Genomic DNA, 19,495 nt, shown 5'->3' on the forward strand with positions numbered 1-19,495 from the left:
ACAACAAATGATACCAAAGAAATACATAGAAAACAAACTAACATACCTCGCTATGCTTGCCAAAGGGATACTAAAGCTTAAAGCTTAAAGCATTTTCTCAAGCTTGCTAGCTCAAGAACAAACGTGAAAATACTCTTGCTTTGTTTCCTCTCCCTTATATGCAATAAATGTATTTCGCCATCTATTGGTGACGCCAAGCAAAACAAATTAAAGGGGAAGGCCATTACACTCCCACCAATCATGTTATGATAAACAAAAACAAAACAAACCCATACATGGCTTTCTCGGCGACGTCATCACTGCTTGCACACGCAACCAAGAGGCAAAAGACCCGCGCTCTTCGTACCAGAGTAAATGGTTTAGGTGGTGGTGTTGTCGCTAGTCAAAATGCCAAGGAGTTGTTGCGTTGTCAATTGTACCAACCGAGCCAGTGCTGGGTGTCAGATGTTCAACGTGCCTAGGGGGAAGCATGTTTTTTTTTTACAGTTGGTCATTTTACATAATGTTATATTAATAATATATTAATATGAAACACAAACAAACAGATCCAACTCTGAAATTGCAATTTATTATTGAGTCAACAAGAAATTACAAACAATGCAAAATCTACGTTAATTACAATGTCCTTTTACTGAACTCGGCATAACAGATAGCGGTTTTCTGCCTCCTGGATGCGCATGCATTTGGTATTGTTTGTATACAAGAAACCCGTGTATACAAATATCATACATGATTTCAACCTTTATGACCCTTTTCCAACATAACACACTCAACAACAAAAAAAACATCTTAACCTTGTGTTTAACCCAATTGTCTAATGCACGAGTCCCCATCAATGAATCATTCGCTTTCAAGTAGAACCACTAATTTTTGAATTGGTCGCTCAATGATTGAAGGTTTAGGGTGATGCCCTAACTTAGTCTTTAGTTTTCGTTCTCCTGTTTGAACTTTAAAAACAAACTCACACTGATTTTCCGCAAGAAATGCCTCCAGTGTCTTTGCGTCACATTCTTTAAGAGCTTCTCGAAGTTCATTTCTAACTCCCACAAAATTTGTACCAATCACAATAAAGTTGACATACAGCTCCACGGAGGCTTAGGAAACATCTTAGAGCATTAATGAACATGTCTGTTGACAAATCTTCCAACATCTCGATATGGACAGCTCAAGAAGAAAGGCAAGTAAACAGAAGACCATATCTTTTATACTCCTTTATGATAAACGGGCCAAAACAGTCCATACCAGTGTAACAGAAAGGGGCAGAGACTTCAATCTGTTCTTTAGGAAGCTCAGCCATTTGCTGCTCCTCTACTGGCCGTTGTGACGAGTGGGGCGGAGCCGAGGGACGTGGGAACAGGAGCGAGGCCGGTGGAGTGATTGGAGATGAGCTGCTGAAGATCCCTCGCTGCTGTGGTGAATCCACGGTGCCATCGAGCTGGCGAGGAGGTGTGCCGCCATGGACGCTCGAGGCGGTGGGCTGGAGTGAGTTGCCGGGGACGGGCGAGCTCGCTGCCGGCCGCCCGTGATGTGGAGGGGCGGCTGCAGTCTGTGAGGGAGCGGAGGAGTCGGCGCCGTTCGCCAGGGGGCTGGAGCCTGCTGCCCCTGTGAAGGTATCCGGAGGGGCAGGGAACAGGGGACTCCTGCGAGTACCCCCCGGACTGCGAGGGTCGATGGGGGTATGTGACGAGTGGGGCGGGGCCGAGGGACGTGGGAACAGGAGCGAGGCCAGTGGAGTGATTGGAGATGAGCGACACCTGCGACACTCGCCGGTCTCGAGTCCCACGGAGGAGATGGAGGGATATAAAACCGGAGCGACGACAGTGACGGACGAGAGAGGACCAGGCCTGGACTTTATGTTGTGTTTTGATTTTTATTTGTGCGCGTCAGTCATCCGTGAGGGGCTGATGCGCTGTTTTGTCTTTATTTTGATCATTAAAGTTTCTGTTGATTGTCCGCCGGTTCCCGCCTCCTTCTTCCCGATGATTACGAAGGTTTTATCGTGACAGCCGTCTTAGCTTCCTACATTGTACACATTTGTAAATCAATTTAGATACTGATCTACTGCCACCGATAACCCAAAACCCATTTGCTCTGAGTTCCATGAGTGTTTGATACCTCCCTTGATGACAAATTTTGGCATGGTAATGTGTCAAAATGAGTTTGGTGATGTGGCTGTCTTTCGGCAAGATCACTGGATGCTTGAACTCTTCACTAAGAGATGACTGTTTCAATCTTCCTCCAACTCAAAAAACACCACTTTTCAAAATAGGATCGAGATGAAAAAGTACACTTGATTTCTGAAGAACCTTCCCTCCTTGAATTGCTTCTTATCTCTTGGGAAAAAGCCTGTTGTTGAAAGAGCTTGATAACAACCTCAGATGCCTTTTCTTGTTCTTCCACAGTCACAATGTCGTTAAGATATTTCTGATTTGAGGCCAGCCTTTTTATTCTAGCAATCACATTAATGAGAGTTCTCCAGGAAGAAAGGTGATTAAATTGTTCAAGAAAGTCAGAACTAACACCACCCTTCATCACTAATGCTTGAACTAGTCTGACTTCAGTATCTCCCACGAGTAGATTATCTGAGGAATTAGGAGGTGGACACACTTCTTGTTCCCATAAAAATTTGGGTGCTGACATCCAATTTGTTGAAGATATGTCTGAGACAAGAAGACCTCTCGAAACATGATCAGCAGGATTTTCAGATGTATTGACATAATACCACTGATGTGTACTTGTGTTTTCCCGGATTAGCTGCACACAATTTGCAACAAACACATGAAACCTTCTGGCTTCATTGTTGACATATGCTAAAATAACCTGCAAATCAGTCCAAAAGAACTATTGATCAATCTTCAGTGCCAGTTCAGCCTTTAACATAACACTCATTCTGGCTGAAACTACAGCTGCAGACAATTCCAGTCTCGGAATGCTTTTGATCTTTGTGGGTGCAACTCGAGCTTTGGCCATTACGAGACTACAGTGTACTTCATCTTTGTGTAGCAGTACTGTTTACTGTCTGTTGGGGTTACTCCATATGAAGGGGGAGTGCCCTTTAATTACGTTCTCTGTGTATATAGGGGTGTCGCTATGTGCATGCGTTCTCTCTCTCTCTGCGTCATCAGAGTGAGACACCGTGTTTCCGGCGGGACTCGTGAATGCTGTAGGGTTGGACGGAGGAACTCCGTGTGATGTCGCCATTTTAATGAGTGCTTAATACCAAGCTGGTTGGGTGCCGTGTGAATCTCACTACCAGGTGCGGGCCAACGTGCGCAAGACGTTACAGTGGGTTTCCTCTGGGTTCATCTAAAACGCCGGGTGGATGTTTCCCTTCTGCGGTTTGCATTGTGTTTGCTACTTTTTCTGACTCCCGTCAGACTCTTCACCGTGATAATCACACTGATTATTACGTGAGGCGGGGCTGTTCCGAGTGTGTCTCGCTCATTGAACTGGCGAGCGCGCTTCATTGACTGGTTTCAGCTCGTGTGTGACGCGCTGCTGCTTAACCCCGCGTCTCGTCCTTTGTTTACGTTCAGCGCGCGCTCCATCAGCTGGGCCGTGGACTGCCTGTGGGCCGTTGGCACGGTACATTATTGACGGTGTGTGAGTAAATAAATTGAGCCATAAACCTCCAGTGGCGCCCAAGTACTAGAACCGCCACTTAACTGTCACCAGCTCCTTTACATTTTGTTGTCTTTAGTTTGTGTTTTTTTGTGAGTTCACTGTTTGTGGGCTATATATCCTTTCCCTTTGATTTGTGTTTGCTGAATGTGTTATTCATATATTCATTTGGTGTGACATATTCACTGTAACCACGCTTATTTATGAGTATGTTTCTTGTGTGGATAATCTGAGGGCAGGTGCTCATTATACCAGTGTTTGCTGTTTTGCCCATTTCTGTCCGCCCAATATTGTAGGGTGGCCGGACGCGACACCTTAATCTGATGCGCCAAACTGATTGTGGTGAACTCTTTTAAAATTGTGCCTTAAACGGCCAGCTGCTTTGTTTAATGTTTTAAATATTGTGTGTGTGTTTCGTGTTATTTTCCTTTTTTTTTCTCTCTTCAGAAATGGGGCAGCCAGTGGCAGAGAAATAAGCGTCTCTTCCTGATTGTGGTGGTGGGTTCTTTGGCCTGAATGCTGTGGTCACCGTGAGGGGTGCAGTGAGTGTGCAGTGAGTGTGCAGTGAGTGGGCACGTATGATCGCTATATCCGTTCTGCTAAAGCGAGCCAGTGCCCCATTCTGAAGTGAGCGTCCGTATCATTTTGTGTTTAGATTATGTTTATTGGTGTTGTATTGAATAAAATTTAATATGGTTTTATGGAGAAAATAAAGCTTTGTATTATTTTTCTACACATCCATGTCTGATATCTGACTCTGATCAACGAACCTCTGAGCCTTAGTTAACCAAAGGGCATTTTTCCCGGAAAGAGGCCCCCGGGTGGCGTAGTCGGTGACTTTTTTAGTATACCTCTAGTCAAAGCTGCCACATTTGGCGTAGTCGGCAGGGTTGATTCAGTTGTTCAGATTCAGACTTGGAAGTGTGTTTTTGTTTGTTTTTGTTATTTTACAGAACGTTGGTGACAGTGCAGTGAGGTTTTGATTGGGTGAGTATCCTTTTCAGCACACATGGAAAACGAATTGCAAGAGATGAGGGATTTAGTAGCCCAATTAAGGGCAGATAATGAGAGACTGCAGCAGGAGAGGGCGACTGCTGAGCAGCCCGATCCTGGTGCAGCTTCTACTAGCACGGCGCGGCCTTCTACACCTCGGTCAGCTGATGCGGGTGCTGGCATGGTTGAACGATTTGTGTTCATTCCGAGAGACAGACGCTGTGCAAATTTTAATGGCAGGTCTGGTATTTGTATTGACGAGTGGGTTGAGGAAGCCAGAGCGTGCATGCGCATTCGTAACATGACATCCGTCGAGCAGGCCTTTTTCCTGTACGATCATCTTGAAGGGGAAGCCCGAGACGAAATTAAATATCGGTCAAGTACTGATAGAGGCGATCCAGAGAAAATTATTTCTGCGTTGCGTGAAGTATACGGTTGTGCAGAGTCATACATCACACTGCAAGAAACATTCTTTTCACGGCGGCAGCATGAGGGAGAAACGTTGTTAGAGTTCTCCCTGGCTTTGTTGAGTCTTTTTGAGAAAGTGAAAAGCCAGTCGCCAAACGCTATTTCTAACGCCGATATTGTTGTGAGAGATCAATTTGTCGAGTGTGTGTCTGATAATGCACTTCGTCGAGAACTGAAACAATTGATTAGACGGCAGCCCACTGTAACGTTGTTAGAGGTTCGGGGGGAAGCAATCCGTTGGGAAAGGGAGGGAATGCCAGGTGGTGCCAGGGGTCGAACTCAGTCGGTCCCCTTACTAGGTGGGTTTCAGTTTGAGGTTCAAGGAGGTCCGGTTCGGGGAGGTCCTAATCCGGTTCGGGGAGGTTATTCGTCCGAACTAGGTGAGCTGCGAGATATGCTGCGTCAGCAGCAACAGCAGATAAATCTCCTCACCCAAACTATGACCCGTAACCAAAATTCCTTTTCGCGTGGTCGTGCGTCAAATTCAACCCAATTGATCTGTAGAAGGTGTCAACAACCAGGTCATTTTGCACGAGAGTGCGACAGGGAACGTTTTCCCCCTCGCCCCCCGTTGCGCCCGCTGGTTGCTCCTTTGTCCAGTCAACCAGGGCCATTGCCCGGCCCTAACTCTTCGGAAAACTAGTTCCTACCGGGCTTCAGAGCCATAGTTCGGTAGGTAGCGCACGTGGCTCTAATGTTTTTAATGGCAACGAGTCGACATCCCACTTAGTTTCCTCTTGTCCATACCTTATTGTTAATATGGGGGGTGTTCAGGTATCCTGTTTGATAGATACTGGTTCCATGGTGTCAACCATCACGGAGACTTGTTTCCGGTTGAGGTTTGAGCCATGGGGCCAGGATCGCTTGCGGTCGTGTCACTGGCTGCAGCTCCGTGCAGCTAACGGGCTTGAAATTCCATATATCGGGTACCTCGAATTAGACATCGAATTGTGTGGTAGTGCAGTCCCTGATTGTGGTGTGCTGGTGGTTCGGGATCCCCCCGGTGGTGGCACTGACACTCCGGGCATTTTGGGAATGAATGTGCTCGGTCGCTGCTACCGGGAGCTTTTCGGCCGGCATGGATCCACTTTATTTGAGTTACCGTTTGTGGCTCAGGATTCAAAAATTACGCGGGCCTTTCAGGATTGTCAACAAGTTACTCGAGCTTCCGATCGCAGTAGTAACGCTAAGGTGAGAGGGCGTAGTGTGTGTCGCATTCCAGGCGGCACTTTGAAGTTTGTGACTGCAACATGTTCACCCTCCCTTGCGGGCAAAGCCGTGCTGTTCGAGCCTTTAGAGACCGGTTTGCCTGCGGGATTGTTGGCCTCACCCTCTCTAGTGCAGGTAAATGGTGGCACTGTCTTGGTCCCCATTGTTAATGTCGGCACCATCGATGTAGTGCTTTATCCTACTACCGTTATAGGAAAGTTAGGGGAGGTACATTTGGTGGGTCTACCCAGTGGTCTGACAGAGGTCTCATCGGTGACGGCTCGGGTGGCTTCTTGCGACGCCTCCGTAATATTAGAATCATTAGATTCGGTTGATTTGGGGGGGTTATCGGTCGAGGAACAGGAGCAGGTTAGGGTTCTCCTTCATGAGTACCAAAATGTGTTCTCAATACATGAAGGGGACTTGGGTTGTACTAATCTTCTCTCCCACGAAATCCCCTTGACTGATGATGTTCCGGTCCGACAGCGTTATAGACGTATCCCGCCTTCAGAATACGAGGTGGTAAAGACCCACATTAGCCAGTTGCTCAATTCCCAGGTAATTCGGGAGAGTTGCAGCCCATATGCCTCTCCAGTTGTTTTGGTGAGGAAGAAGGACGGTAGCCTGCGCATGTGCGTAGACTACCGTCAGCTCAATTCCAAAACGCGTAAGGATGCGTTTCCGTTGCCTCGTATTGAGGAAACCCTGGATTCATTGGCAGGGGCCCACTGGTTTTCCACTTTAGATCTGGCCAGTGGGTATAACCAGGTCCCTGTCTCTGAATCCGATCGTCCAAAGACCGCCTTTTGCACGCCCTTTGGGCTATTCGAATGGAATCGGATGGCCTTTGGGTTGTGCAACGCACCCAGCACGTTCCAACGCTTAATGGAGCGGCTCTTTGGCGACCAGCGGCATCAATCTGTCATGTTATACCTTGACGATATCATCGTGTTTTCTTCGTCTGTGCAACAACATCTGCAAAGACTAAGGATGGTGCTGGATCGCTTAAGAGCCGAAGGCCTTAAAGTAAAGCTTGAGAAATGCGCGTTTTTCCGTGAGAAGGTAAGATATTTGGGGCATGTAATTTCGGCCCAGGGAGTGGCGACAGACCCAAGTAAGGTTGAGGCCGTAGCTCAGTGGCCTTGTCCTAGCACAGTTTCAGAGTTGCGAACTTTCCTGGGTTTTGTCGGCTACTATAGGCGTTTTGTAGAGGGGTTCGCTAAATTAGCGGCCCCATTACACAAAATCGTGGCCGAATTAACTCGAGGTAAGTCAGGTAAGCATAGTCAGGACTTGGCAGTCGCGTGGTCTTCACAGTGCGAGGAGGCATTTCAGACCTTGAAACGCAAACTTACGACAGCACCAGTCTTGGCGTATGCGGATTTTACGCAGCCATTCATACTGGAAGTTGACGCCAGCTATGCAGGGCTCGGAGCGGTGTTGTCGCAGGAGGTCAATGGGAGGGTTAGACCAGTTGCCTATGCTAGCCGTGGCCTTCGGCCGGCTGAGCGAAACACCGCCACATATAGCTCCATGAGGCTTGAGTTTCTGGCCCTTAAGTGGGCCATGGCCGAAAAATACAGAGAATACCTGTTAGGGCATAAGTGCGTTGTTCGTACCGATAATAACCCGTTGAGTCATTTGGCTACAGCTAAGCTGGGTGCTACGGAGCAGAGGTGGGCAGCTGAATTGGCCGCATTTGACTTTGAAATTCAGTACCGGGCCGGCAGAACAAACCAGAATGCTGATGCACTGTCCCGGCTGCCTTCGGCGGGTCAGATGATTGGCAGTGGTGATTCATTGGGGTCGGTTGTGCCGGAGCTGTTGAGGCGAGCCGTGAGTTTGGAACCAGTGCAGGCTACCACGCTGAGTGCAATTCAGGTTTTGCCGAGTCGTTCAGCACTTGACCTTATGGCCTTACAGGAGACAGACCCTGTTATAGGGGAAGCCTTAAGGTTCTGGAAGCAAGGGCAATGCCCAGGGCCACAAGAGCGGAGATCTTTCCCTAAGCCTTTGACCTTGCTCCTTCGCCAATGGGATCGGTTAGTACAGCATGAGGGCCTATTGTATCGTAAGGCTTTTCGCCCTGATGGAGGGGAAGTGGTGCTTCAGTTAGTAGTTCCCGAGACTTTGCAGTCAGAGGTTCTAATGTCATTACACCAGCATCATGGACATCAGGGCGTTGAGCGCACCCTTGAACTGGCACGGCAGCGGTGCTACTGGCCGGGTATGTCCACTGATGTAGCCCGCTGGATTCAGCGGTGCGAACGGTGTCAGCAAGCCAAAGATGTGGCACCAGTCGCCCGAAGCTACATGGGTCACTTATTGGCCTCCCGCCCAAATGAAATAGTTGCCATTGATTTTACAATGTTGGAGCCATCTCAAGCCGGGCAGGAGAATGTATTAATAATGACCGATGTTTTCAGCAAATTTACCGTGGCGATTCCTACTTGGGATCAGCAGGCCACGACTGTGGCCCGGGTCCTGGTGGAGGAGTGGTTTTTTAAGTTTGGGGTCCCTGGCCGGATTCATTCCGACCAGGGCCGCAATTTTGAGTCCCACTTGATCCAGCAGTTGTGCAGCCTCTACAACGTGGGTCGGTCTCGCACTAGTCCCTACCATCCAGCCGGTAACGGCCAGTGTGAGAGGTTTAATCGGACCCTGCACAATCTGCTGCGAACCTTGCCTACCGGGAGGAAAAGGGACTGGGCATCATGCCTGGCGCAAGTGTTGTTTTGTTATAATACCACTCCCCACCAGGCCACTGGTGAATCCCCTCATTTTTTAATGTTTGGGCAAGAACCAAGGCTGCCTATTGATTTCTTGCTCGGCCAGATACAAGAACCTGTGGCAGGCCGAGTACACAAGTGGATGGAGGAGCACCAGGCACGGCTAAATGTTGCCATGGAGGGGGCTCGAGAACGGCTGCAGGTTGTGGCAGGCCGCCGTAAGGCAGGACATGATCAACGGGTGAAGGAACTACTATTGAGCGAGGGCCAGTTGGTCTACCTGCGGGATTATGGGGTCAGGGGTCGCCACAAGATCCATGATCTGTGGAGTTCCACTGTGTACCAGGTAGTCAGAGCCCCTCAGGCTGGCGGTTCGGTGTATACAGTGGCCCCGGTAAGCGATCTGAGTCTGGTTCGAAATGTCCATCGTTCCGCATTGAAACCTCAAGTCCAGAGCGAGACCCCATTGGTCGATCTTCCCGAGAGCCCAGTTGAGTCATCGGTGTCCTTGGAGGCCCAAGTAGAACTGGAAGATGGAGATATGGCCTATGTTGCATCTAGGGCACCTTCGATGGTTTGTGAAAGGACCACCGTAAGTATGCTTCCAGCAGAAGAACTTGACACCGCTTCTCATCCGACTGATTTAGAGGTAGTGCCTATAGCGGAGGCCAGCATAGGTCCAGTGCCTGTGCTAAGGCCCTTTTCCACAGGACCATCTGATCTTTCTGTGATGGCTCCACGCCGTACAAGACGAGTAGGGGCGGGGCAACATTCCAATGTCCATCACTTACCGCGAACGGTAGGGCCCGGAGGGGTGGGAATTCCGGACCCTCCGGTGTGTGGTGTTAATACCGTCGCTGTCTTGTTTAGGCCTTGGAATTAGGATCTTGTGGGGTAATATCCTTTAGATGTTTCACCGTCGGGACGACGATGACAAAGGGGGGGATAGACTGTAGCAGTACTGTTTACTGTCTGTTGGGGTTACTCCATATGAAGGGGGAGTGCCCTTTAATTACGTTCTCTGTGTATATAGGGGTGTCGCTATGTGCATGCGTTCTCTCTCTCTCTGCGTCATCAGAGTGAGACACCGTGTTTCCGGCGGGACTCGTGAATGCTGTAGGGTTGGACGGAGGAACTCCGTGTGATGTCGCCATTTTAATGAGTGCTTAATACCAAGCTGGTTGGGTGCCGTGTGAATCTCACTACCAGGTGCGGGCCAACGTGCGCAAGACGTTACAGTGGGTTTCCTCTGGGTTCATCTAAAACGCCGGGTGGATGTTTCCCTTCTGCGGTTTGCATTGTGTTTGCTACTTTTTCTGACTCCCGTCAGACTCTTCACCGTGATAATCACACTGATTATTACGTGAGGCGGGGCTGTTCCGAGTGTGTCTCGCTCATTGAACTGGCGAGCGCGCTTCATTGACTGGTTTCAGCTCGTGTGTGACGCGCTGCTGCTTAACCCCGCGTCTCGTCCTTTGTTTACGTTCAGCGCGCGCTCCATCAGCTGGGCCGTGGACTGCCTGTGGGCCGTTGGCACGGTACATTATTGACGGTGTGTGAGTAAATAAATTGAGCCATAAACCTCCAGTGGCGCCCAAGTACTAGAACCGCCACTTAACTGTCACCAGCTCCTTTACATTTTGTTGTCTTTAGTTTGTGTTTTTTTGTGAGTTCACTGTTTGTGGGCTATATATCCTTTCCCTTTGATTTGTGTTTGCTGAATGTGTTATTCATATATTCATTTGGTGTGACATATTCACTGTAACCACGCTTATTTATGAGTATGTTTCTTGTGTGGATAATCTGAGGGCAGGTGCTCATTATACCAGTGTTTGCTGTTTTGCCCATTTCTGTCCGCCCAATATTGTAGGGTGGCCGGACGCGACACCTTAATCTGATGCGCCAAACTGATTGTGGTGAACTCTTTTAAAATTGTGCCTTAAACGGCCAGCTGCTTTGTTTAATGTTTTAAATATTGTGTGTGTGTTTCGTGTTATTTTCCTTTTTTTTTCTCTCTTCAGAAATGGGGCAGCCAGTGGCAGAGAAATAAGCGTCTCTTCCTGATTGTGGTGGTGGGTTCTTTGGCCTGAATGCTGTGGTCACCGTGAGGGGTGCAGTGAGTGTGCAGTGAGTGTGCAGTGAGTGGGCACGTATGATCGCTATATCCGTTCTGCTAAAGCGAGCCAGTGCCCCATTCTGAAGTGAGCGTCCGTATCATTTTGTGTTTAGATTATGTTTATTGGTGTTGTATTGAATAAAATTTAATATGGTTTTATGGAGAAAATAAAGCTTTGTATTATTTTTCTACACATCCATGTCTGATATCTGACTCTGATCAACGAACCTCTGAGCCTTAGTTAACCAAAGGGCATTTTTCCCGGAAAGAGGCCCCCGGGTGGCGTAGTCGGTGACTTTTTTAGTATACCTCTAGTCAAAGCTGCCACATTTGGCGTAGTCGGCAGGGTTGATTCAGTTGTTCAGATTCAGACTTGGAAGTGTGTTTTTGTTTGTTTTTGTTATTTTACAGAACGTTGGTGACAGTGCAGTGAGGTTTTGATTGGGTGAGTATCCTTTTCAGCACACATGGAAAACGAATTGCAAGAGATGAGGGATTTAGTAGCCCAATTAAGGGCAGATAATGAGAGACTGCAGCAGGAGAGGGCGACTGCTGAGCAGCCCGATCCTGGTGCAGCTTCTACTAGCACGGCGCGGCCTTCTACACCTCGGTCAGCTGATGCGGGTGCTGGCATGGTTGAACGATTTGTGTTCATTCCGAGAGACAGACGCTGTGCAAATTTTAATGGCAGGTCTGGTATTTGTATTGACGAGTGGGTTGAGGAAGCCAGAGCGTGCATGCGCATTCGTAACATGACATCCGTCGAGCAGGCCTTTTTCCTGTACGATCATCTTGAAGGGGAAGCCCGAGACGAAATTAAATATCGGTCAAGTACTGATAGAGGCGATCCAGAGAAAATTATTTCTGCGTTGCGTGAAGTATACGGTTGTGCAGAGTCATACATCACACTGCAAGAAACATTCTTTTCACGGCGGCAGCATGAGGGAGAAACGTTGTTAGAGTTCTCCCTGGCTTTGTTGAGTCTTTTTGAGAAAGTGAAAAGCCAGTCGCCAAACGCTATTTCTAACGCCGATATTGTTGTGAGAGATCAATTTGTCGAGTGTGTGTCTGATAATGCACTTCGTCGAGAACTGAAACAATTGATTAGACGGCAGCCCACTGTAACGTTGTTAGAGGTTCGGGGGGAAGCAATCCGTTGGGAAAGGGAGGGAATGCCAGGTGGTGCCAGGGGTCGAACTCAGTCGGTCCCCTTACTAGGTGGGTTTCAGTTTGAGGTTCAAGGAGGTCCGGTTCGGGGAGGTCCTAATCCGGTTCGGGGAGGTTATTCGTCCGAACTAGGTGAGCTGCGAGATATGCTGCGTCAGCAGCAACAGCAGATAAATCTCCTCACCCAAACTATGACCCGTAACCAAAATTCCTTTTCGCGTGGTCGTGCGTCAAATTCAACCCAATTGATCTGTAGAAGGTGTCAACAACCAGGTCATTTTGCACGAGAGTGCGACAGGGAACGTTTTCCCCCTCGCCCCCCGTTGCGCCCGCTGGTTGCTCCTTTGTCCAGTCAACCAGGGCCATTGCCCGGCCCTAACTCTTCGGAAAACTAGTTCCTACCGGGCTTCAGAGCCATAGTTCGGTAGGTAGCGCACGTGGCTCTAATGTTTTTAATGGCAACGAGTCGACATCCCACTTAGTTTCCTCTTGTCCATACCTTATTGTTAATATGGGGGGTGTTCAGGTATCCTGTTTGATAGATACTGGTTCCATGGTGTCAACCATCACGGAGACTTGTTTCCGGTTGAGGTTTGAGCCATGGGGCCAGGATCGCTTGCGGTCGTGTCACTGGCTGCAGCTCCGTGCAGCTAACGGGCTTGAAATTCCATATATCGGGTACCTCGAATTAGACATCGAATTGTGTGGTAGTGCAGTCCCTGATTGTGGTGTGCTGGTGGTTCGGGATCCCCCCGGTGGTGGCACTGACACTCCGGGCATTTTGGGAATGAATGTGCTCGGTCGCTGCTACCGGGAGCTTTTCGGCCGGCATGGATCCACTTTATTTGAGTTACCGTTTGTGGCTCAGGATTCAAAAATTACGCGGGCCTTTCAGGATTGTCAACAAGTTACTCGAGCTTCCGATCGCAGTAGTAACGCTAAGGTGAGAGGGCGTAGTGTGTGTCGCATTCCAGGCGGCACTTTGAAGTTTGTGACTGCAACATGTTCACCCTCCCTTGCGGGCAAAGCCGTGCTGTTCGAGCCTTTAGAGACCGGTTTGCCTGCGGGATTGTTGGCCTCACCCTCTCTAGTGCAGGTAAATGGTGGCACTGTCTTGGTCCCCATTGTTAATGTCGGCACCATCGATGTAGTGCTTTATCCTACTACCGTTATAGGAAAGTTAGGGGAGGTACATTTGGTGGGTCTACCCAGTGGTCTGACAGAGGTCTCATCGGTGACGGCTCGGGTGGCTTCTTGCGACGCCTCCGTAATATTAGAATCATTTGATTCGGTTGATTTGGGGGGGTTATCGGTCGAGGAACAGGAGCAGGTTAGGGTTCTCCTTCATGAGTACCAAAATGTGTTCTCAATACATGAAGGGGACTTGGGTTGTACTAATCTTCTCTCCCACGAAATCCCCTTGACTGATGATGTTCCGGTCCGACAGCGTTATAGACGTATCCCGCCTTCAGAATACGAGGTGGTAAAGACCCACATTAGCCAGTTGCTCAATTCCCAGGTAATTCGGGAGAGTTGCAGCCCATATGCCTCTCCAGTTGTTTTGGTGAGGAAGAAGGACGGTAGCCTGCGCATGTGCGTAGACTACCGTCAGCTCAATTCCAAAACGCGTAAGGATGCGTTTCCGTTGCCTCGTATTGAGGAAACCCTGGATTCATTGGCAGGGGCCCACTGGTTTTCCACTTTAGATCTGGCCAGTGGGTATAACCAGGTCCCTGTCTCTGAATCCGATCGTCCAAAGACCGCCTTTTGCACGCCCTTTGGGCTATTCGAATGGAATCGGATGCCCTTTGGGTTGTGCAACGCACCCAGCACGTTCCAACGCTTAATGGAGCGGCTCTTTGGCGACCAGCGGCATCAATCTGTCATGTTATACCTTGACGATATCATCGTGTTTTCTTCGTCTGTGCAACAACATCTGCAAAGACTAAGGATGGTGCTGGATCGCTTAAGAGCCGAAGGCCTTAAAGTAAAGCTTGAGAAATGCGCGTTTTTCCGTGAGAAGGTAAGATATTTGGGGCATGTAATTTCGGCCCAGGGAGTGGCGACAGACCCAAGTAAGGTTGAGGCCGTAGCTCAGTGGCCTTGTCCTAGCACAGTTTCAGAGTTGCGAACTTTCCTGGGTTTTGTCGGCTACTATAGGCGTTTTGTAGAGGGGTTCGCTAAATTAGCGGCCCCATTACACAAAATCGTGGCCGAATTAACTCGAGGTAAGTCAGGTAAGCATAGTCAGGACTTGGCAGTCGCGTGGTCTTCACAGTGCGAGGAGGCATTTCAGACCTTGAAACGCAAACTTACGACAGCACCAGTCTTGGCGTATGCGGATTTTACGCAGCCATTCATACTGGAAGTTGACGCCAGCTATGCAGGGCTCGGAGCGGTGTTGTCGCAGGAGGTCAATGGGAGGGTTAGACCAGTTGCCTATGCTAGCCGTGGCCTTCGGCCGGCTGAGCGAAACACCGCCACATATAGCTCCATGAGGCTTGAGTTTCTGGCCCTTAAGTGGGCCATGGCCGAAAAATACAGAGAATACCTGTTAGGGCATAAGTGCGTTGTTCGTACCGATAATAACCCGTTGAGTCATTTGGCTACAGCTAAGCTGGGTGCTACGGAGCAGAGGTGGGCAGCTGAATTGGCCGCATTTGACTTTGAAATTCAGTACCGGGCCGGCAGAACAAACCAGAATGCTGATGCACTGTCCCGGCTGCCTTCGGCGGGTCAGATGATTGGCAGTGGTGATTCATTGGGGTCGGTTGTGCCGGAGCTGTTGAGGCGAGCCGTGAGTTTGGAACCAGTGCAGGCTACCACGCTGAGTGCAATTCAGGTTTTGCCGAGTCGTTCAGCACTTGACCTTATGGCCTTACAGGAGACAGACCCTGTTATAGGGGAAGCCTTAAGGTTCTGGAAGCAAGGGCAATGCCCAGGGCCACAAGAGCGGAGATCTTTCCCTAAGCCTTTGACCTTGCTCCTTCGCCAATGGGATCGGTTAGTACAGCATGAGGGCCTATTGTATCGTAAGGCTTTTCGCCCTGATGGAGGGGAAGTGGTGCTTCAGTTAGTAGTTCCCGAGACTTTGCAGTCAGAGGTTCTAATGTCATTACACCAGCATCATGGACATCAGGGCGTTGAGCGCACCCTTGAACTGGCACGGCAGCGGTGCTACTGGCCGGGTATGTCCACTGATGTAGCCCGCTGGATTCAGCGGTGCGAACGGTGTCAGCAAGCCAAAGATGTGGCACCAGTCGCCCGAAGCTACATGGGTCACTTATTGGCCTCCCGCCCAAATGAAATAGTTGCCATTGATTTTACAATGTTGGAGCCATCTCAAGCCGGGCAGGAGAATGTATTAATAATGACCGATGTTTTTAGCAAATTTACCGTGGCGATTCCTACTTGGGATCAGCAGGCCACGACTGTGGCCCGGGTCCTGGTGGAGGAGTGGTTTTTTAAGTTTGGGGTCCCTGGCCGGATTCATTCCGACCAGGGCCGCAATTTTGAGTCCCACTTGATCCAGCAGTTGTGCAGCCTCTACAACGTGGGTCGGTCTCGCACTAGTCCCTACCATCCAGCCGGTAACGGCCAGTGTGAGAGGTTTAATCGGACCCTGCACAATCTGCTGCGAACCTTGCCTACCGGGAGGAAAAGGGACTGGGCATCATGCCTGGCGCAAGTGTTGTTTTGTTATAATACCACTCCCCACCAGGCCACTGGTGAATCCCCTCATTTTTTAATGTTTGGGCAAGAACCAAGGCTGCCTATTGATTTCTTGCTCGGCCAGATACAAGAACCTGTGGCAGGCCGAGTACACAAGTGGATGGAGGAGCACCAGGCACGGCTAAATGTTGCCATGGAGGGGGCTCGAGAACGGCTGCAGGTTGTGGCAGGCCGCCGTAAGGCAGGACATGATCAACGGGTGAAGGAACTACTATTGAGCGAGGGCCAGTTGGTCTACCTGCGGGATTATGGGGTCAGGGGTCGCCACAAGATCCATGATCTGTGGAGTTCCACTGTGTACCAGGTAGTCAGAGCCCCTCAGGCTGGCGGTTCGGTGTATACAGTGGCCCCGGTAAGCGATCTGAGTCTGGTTCGAAATGTCCATCGTTCCGCATTGAAACCTCGAGTCCAGAGCGAGACCCCATTGGTCGATCTTCCCGAGAGCCCAGTTGAGTCATCGGTGTCCTTGGAGGCCCAAGTAGAACTGGAAGATGGAGATATGGCCTATGTTGCATCTAGGGCACCTTCGATGGTTTGTGAAAGGACCACCGTAAGTATGCTTCCAGCAGAAGAACTTGACACCGCTTCTCATCCGACTGATTTAGAGGTAGTGCCTATAGCGGAGGCCAGCATAGGTCCAGTGCCTGTGCTAAGGCCCTTTTCCACAGGACCATCTGATCTTTCTGTGATGGCTCCACGCCGTACAAGACGAGTAGGGGCGGGGCAACATTCCAATGTCCATCACTTACCGCGAACGGTAGGGCCCGGAGGGGTGGGAATTCCGGACCCTCCGGTGTGTGGTGTTAATACCGTCGCTGTCTTGTTTAGGCCTTGGAATTAGGATCTTGTGGGGTAATATCCTTTAGATGTTTCACCGTCGGGACGACGATGACAAAGGGGGGGATAGACTGTAGCAGTACTGTTTACTGTCTGTTGGGGTTACTCCATATGAAGGGGGAGTGCCCTTTAATTACGTTCTCTGTGTATATAGGGGTGTCGCTATGTGCATGCGTTCTCTCTCTCTCTGCGTCATCAGAGTGAGACACCGTGTTTCCGGCGGGACTCGTGAATGCTGTAGGGTTGGACGGAGGAACTCCGTGTGATGTCGCCATTTTAATGAGTGCTTAATACCAAGCTGGTTGGGTGCCGTGTGAATCTCACTACCAGGTGCGGGCCAACGTGCGCAAGACGTTACAGTGGGTTTCCTCTGGGTTCATCTAAAACGCCGGGTGGATGTTTCCCTTCTGCGGTTTGCATTGTGTTTGCTACTTTTTCTGACTCCCGTCAGACTCTTCACCGTGATAATCACACTGATTATTACGTGAGGCGGGGCTGTTCCGAGTGTGTCTCGCTCATTGAACTGGCGAGCGCGCTTCATTGACTGGTTTCAGCTCGTGTGTGACGCGCTGCTGCTTAACCCCGCGTCTCGTCCTTTGTTTACGTTCAGCGCGCGCTCCATCAGCTGGGCCGTGGACTGCCTGTGGGCCGTTGGCACGGTACATTATTGACGGTGTGTGAGTAAATAAATTGAGCCATAAACCTCCAGTGGCGCCCAAGTACTAGAACCGCCACTTAACTGTCACCAGCTCCTTTACATTTTGTTGTCTTTAGTTTGTGTTTTTTTGTGAGTTCACTGTTTGTGGGCTATATATCCTTTCCCTTTGATTTGTGTTTGCTGAATGTGTTATTCATATATTCATTTGGTGTGACATATTCACTGTAACCACGCTTATTTATGAGTATGTTTCTTGTGTGGATAATCTGAGGGCAGGTGCTCATTATACCAGTGTTTGCTGTTTTGCCCATTTCTGTCCGCCCAATATTGTAGGGTGGCCGGACGCGACACCTTAATCTGATGCGCCAAACTGATTGTGGTGAACTCTTTTAAAATTGTGCCTTAAACGGCCAGCTGCTTTGTTTAATGTTTTAAATATTGTGTGTGTGTTTCGTGTTATTTTCCTTTTTTTTTCTCTCTTCAGAAATGGGGCAGCCAGTGGCAGAGAAATAAGCATCTCTTCCTGATTGTGGTGGTGGGTTCTTTGGCCTGAATGCTGTGGTCACCGTGAGGGGTGCAGTGAGTGTGCAGTGAGTGTGCAGTGAGTGGGCACGTATGATCGCTATATCCGTTCTGCTAAAGCGAGCCAGTGCCCCATTCTGAAGTGAGCGTCCGTATCATTTTGTGTTTAGATTATGTTTATTGGTGTTGTATTGAATAAAATTTAATATGGTTTTATGGAGAAAATAAAGCTTTGTATTATTTTTCTACACATCCATGTCTGATATCTGACTCTGATCAACGAACCTCTGAGCCTTAGTTAACCAAAGGGCATTTTTCCCGGAAAGAGGCCCCCGGGTGGCGTAGTCGGTGACTTTTTTAGTATACCTCTAGTCAAAGCTGCCACATTTGTCATTCTTGAACCTAAGATAGGAACATGCCCCATACCCCAGGTTACTTGCATCAGAGAAATGGTGCAGTTCTGTCCAGACAATTTTACTAAAGGATGGCGGATGATAGCATCTTTGAATGCTGAAATCTTTCAAGTCCTGAAAACTACTTTTCCACTCCTCCCACCGTAGGAATAAGTCATCAGGAAGAGATATTCTTATATATCAATATTTCTACGGCACAACTCCTGTAAAATGCACTTTCCTTTCAACAGGAAAGGAGCAACTAACCCAATAGGGTCAAACAAGGAAGCAACAATTGACAAAATACCCCGACGTGTTCCAGGCTGGTCTTTCAGTTTGATGTCAAAACTGAAAGTGTCATCTTTCGTAGACCACTGAATGCCAAGAGCGTATCCAGTTATTTCAGGAGTCAGGTTAAGAGGTTTAGTAGTTATTGCCCACTCTGTGGAATTCACACTCTGAAGAACTTCATTCTCATTTGAATTAAATTTATGGAGGCGTAACACTCCATGCTTACACAGAGTTTGAGTTTTGACAATCAATTCCTTCGCTTCCTCTATCAATGGAACAGAAGTCAAGCCGTCATCAACATAAAAGTTTTTCTTCACGAATGACGAAGCTGTGGGATACTCAGACTTATACTGCTCTGCAAGGTATTTAAGGCCAAAGTTGGCACATCCAGGAGATGAAGCGGCGCCGAAAAGGTGTACAGTCATTCTATATTCTTTGGGTTCTCTTTCCAAATCTCTGTTTTCCCACCATAAGAATCTCAAGTAGTTTCTATTATCGGGAGGAACATGAAATTGATGGAACATCTTTTCGATATCACATTTCACGGCAACAGCTTCCTTCCTGAACAGGCAAAGTACTCCCACCAGAGAATTTATCAAATCTGGACCAGTGAGAAGAGTGTCATTAAGAGAAATTCCACAAAATTTTGCAGAGCAATCAAATACCACCCTCAACTTCTCTGGCTTGTGAGGGTGGTAAACGCCATGATGGGGTATATACCACACTGTTCCTTCATCAGATGTAACAGGAGCTATCTCTG

General features: G+C 48.9%; 1 protein-coding gene across 1 annotated transcript; it reads left to right on the forward strand.

Moving 5' to 3' along the window:
* The first annotated feature begins 4,685 nt into the window (after positions 1 to 4,685).
* On the forward strand, positions 4,686 to 18,043 carry LOC132098573 (uncharacterized). The gene is made up of 6 exons (XM_059504642.1): positions 4,686 to 4,787; positions 5,857 to 9,819; positions 11,042 to 11,092; positions 12,830 to 14,956; positions 15,806 to 16,736; positions 18,015 to 18,043. The coding sequence occupies exons 1-6, from the start codon at positions 4,686 to 4,688 to the stop codon at positions 18,041 to 18,043; spliced, it is 7,203 nt and encodes a 2,400-aa protein (XP_059360625.1).
* The last annotated feature ends 1,452 nt before the right edge of the window (positions 18,044 to 19,495 follow it).

This window comes from Carassius carassius, chromosome 2 (assembly GCF_963082965.1).
Source record: "Carassius carassius chromosome 2, fCarCar2.1, whole genome shotgun sequence".
Lineage (NCBI taxonomy): Eukaryota > Metazoa > Chordata > Actinopteri > Cypriniformes > Cyprinidae > Carassius > Carassius carassius.

Bases quoted from the DNA above. Each gene is read 5' to 3' on its own strand.
- LOC132098573 (XM_059504642.1), top strand. From the start codon at position 4,686: ATGAGAGACTGCAGCAGGAGAGGGCGACTGCTGAGCAGCCCGATCCTG. The intron at 9,820-11,041 runs GTAGGGCCCGGA...TTCTCTCTTCAG, and splicing joins TCCATCACTTACCGCGAACG to AAATGGGGCAGCCAGTGGCA. The intron at 16,737-18,014 runs GTACAAGACGAG...TTCTCTCTTCAG, and splicing joins TTCTGTGATGGCTCCACGCC to AAATGGGGCAGCCAGTGGCA.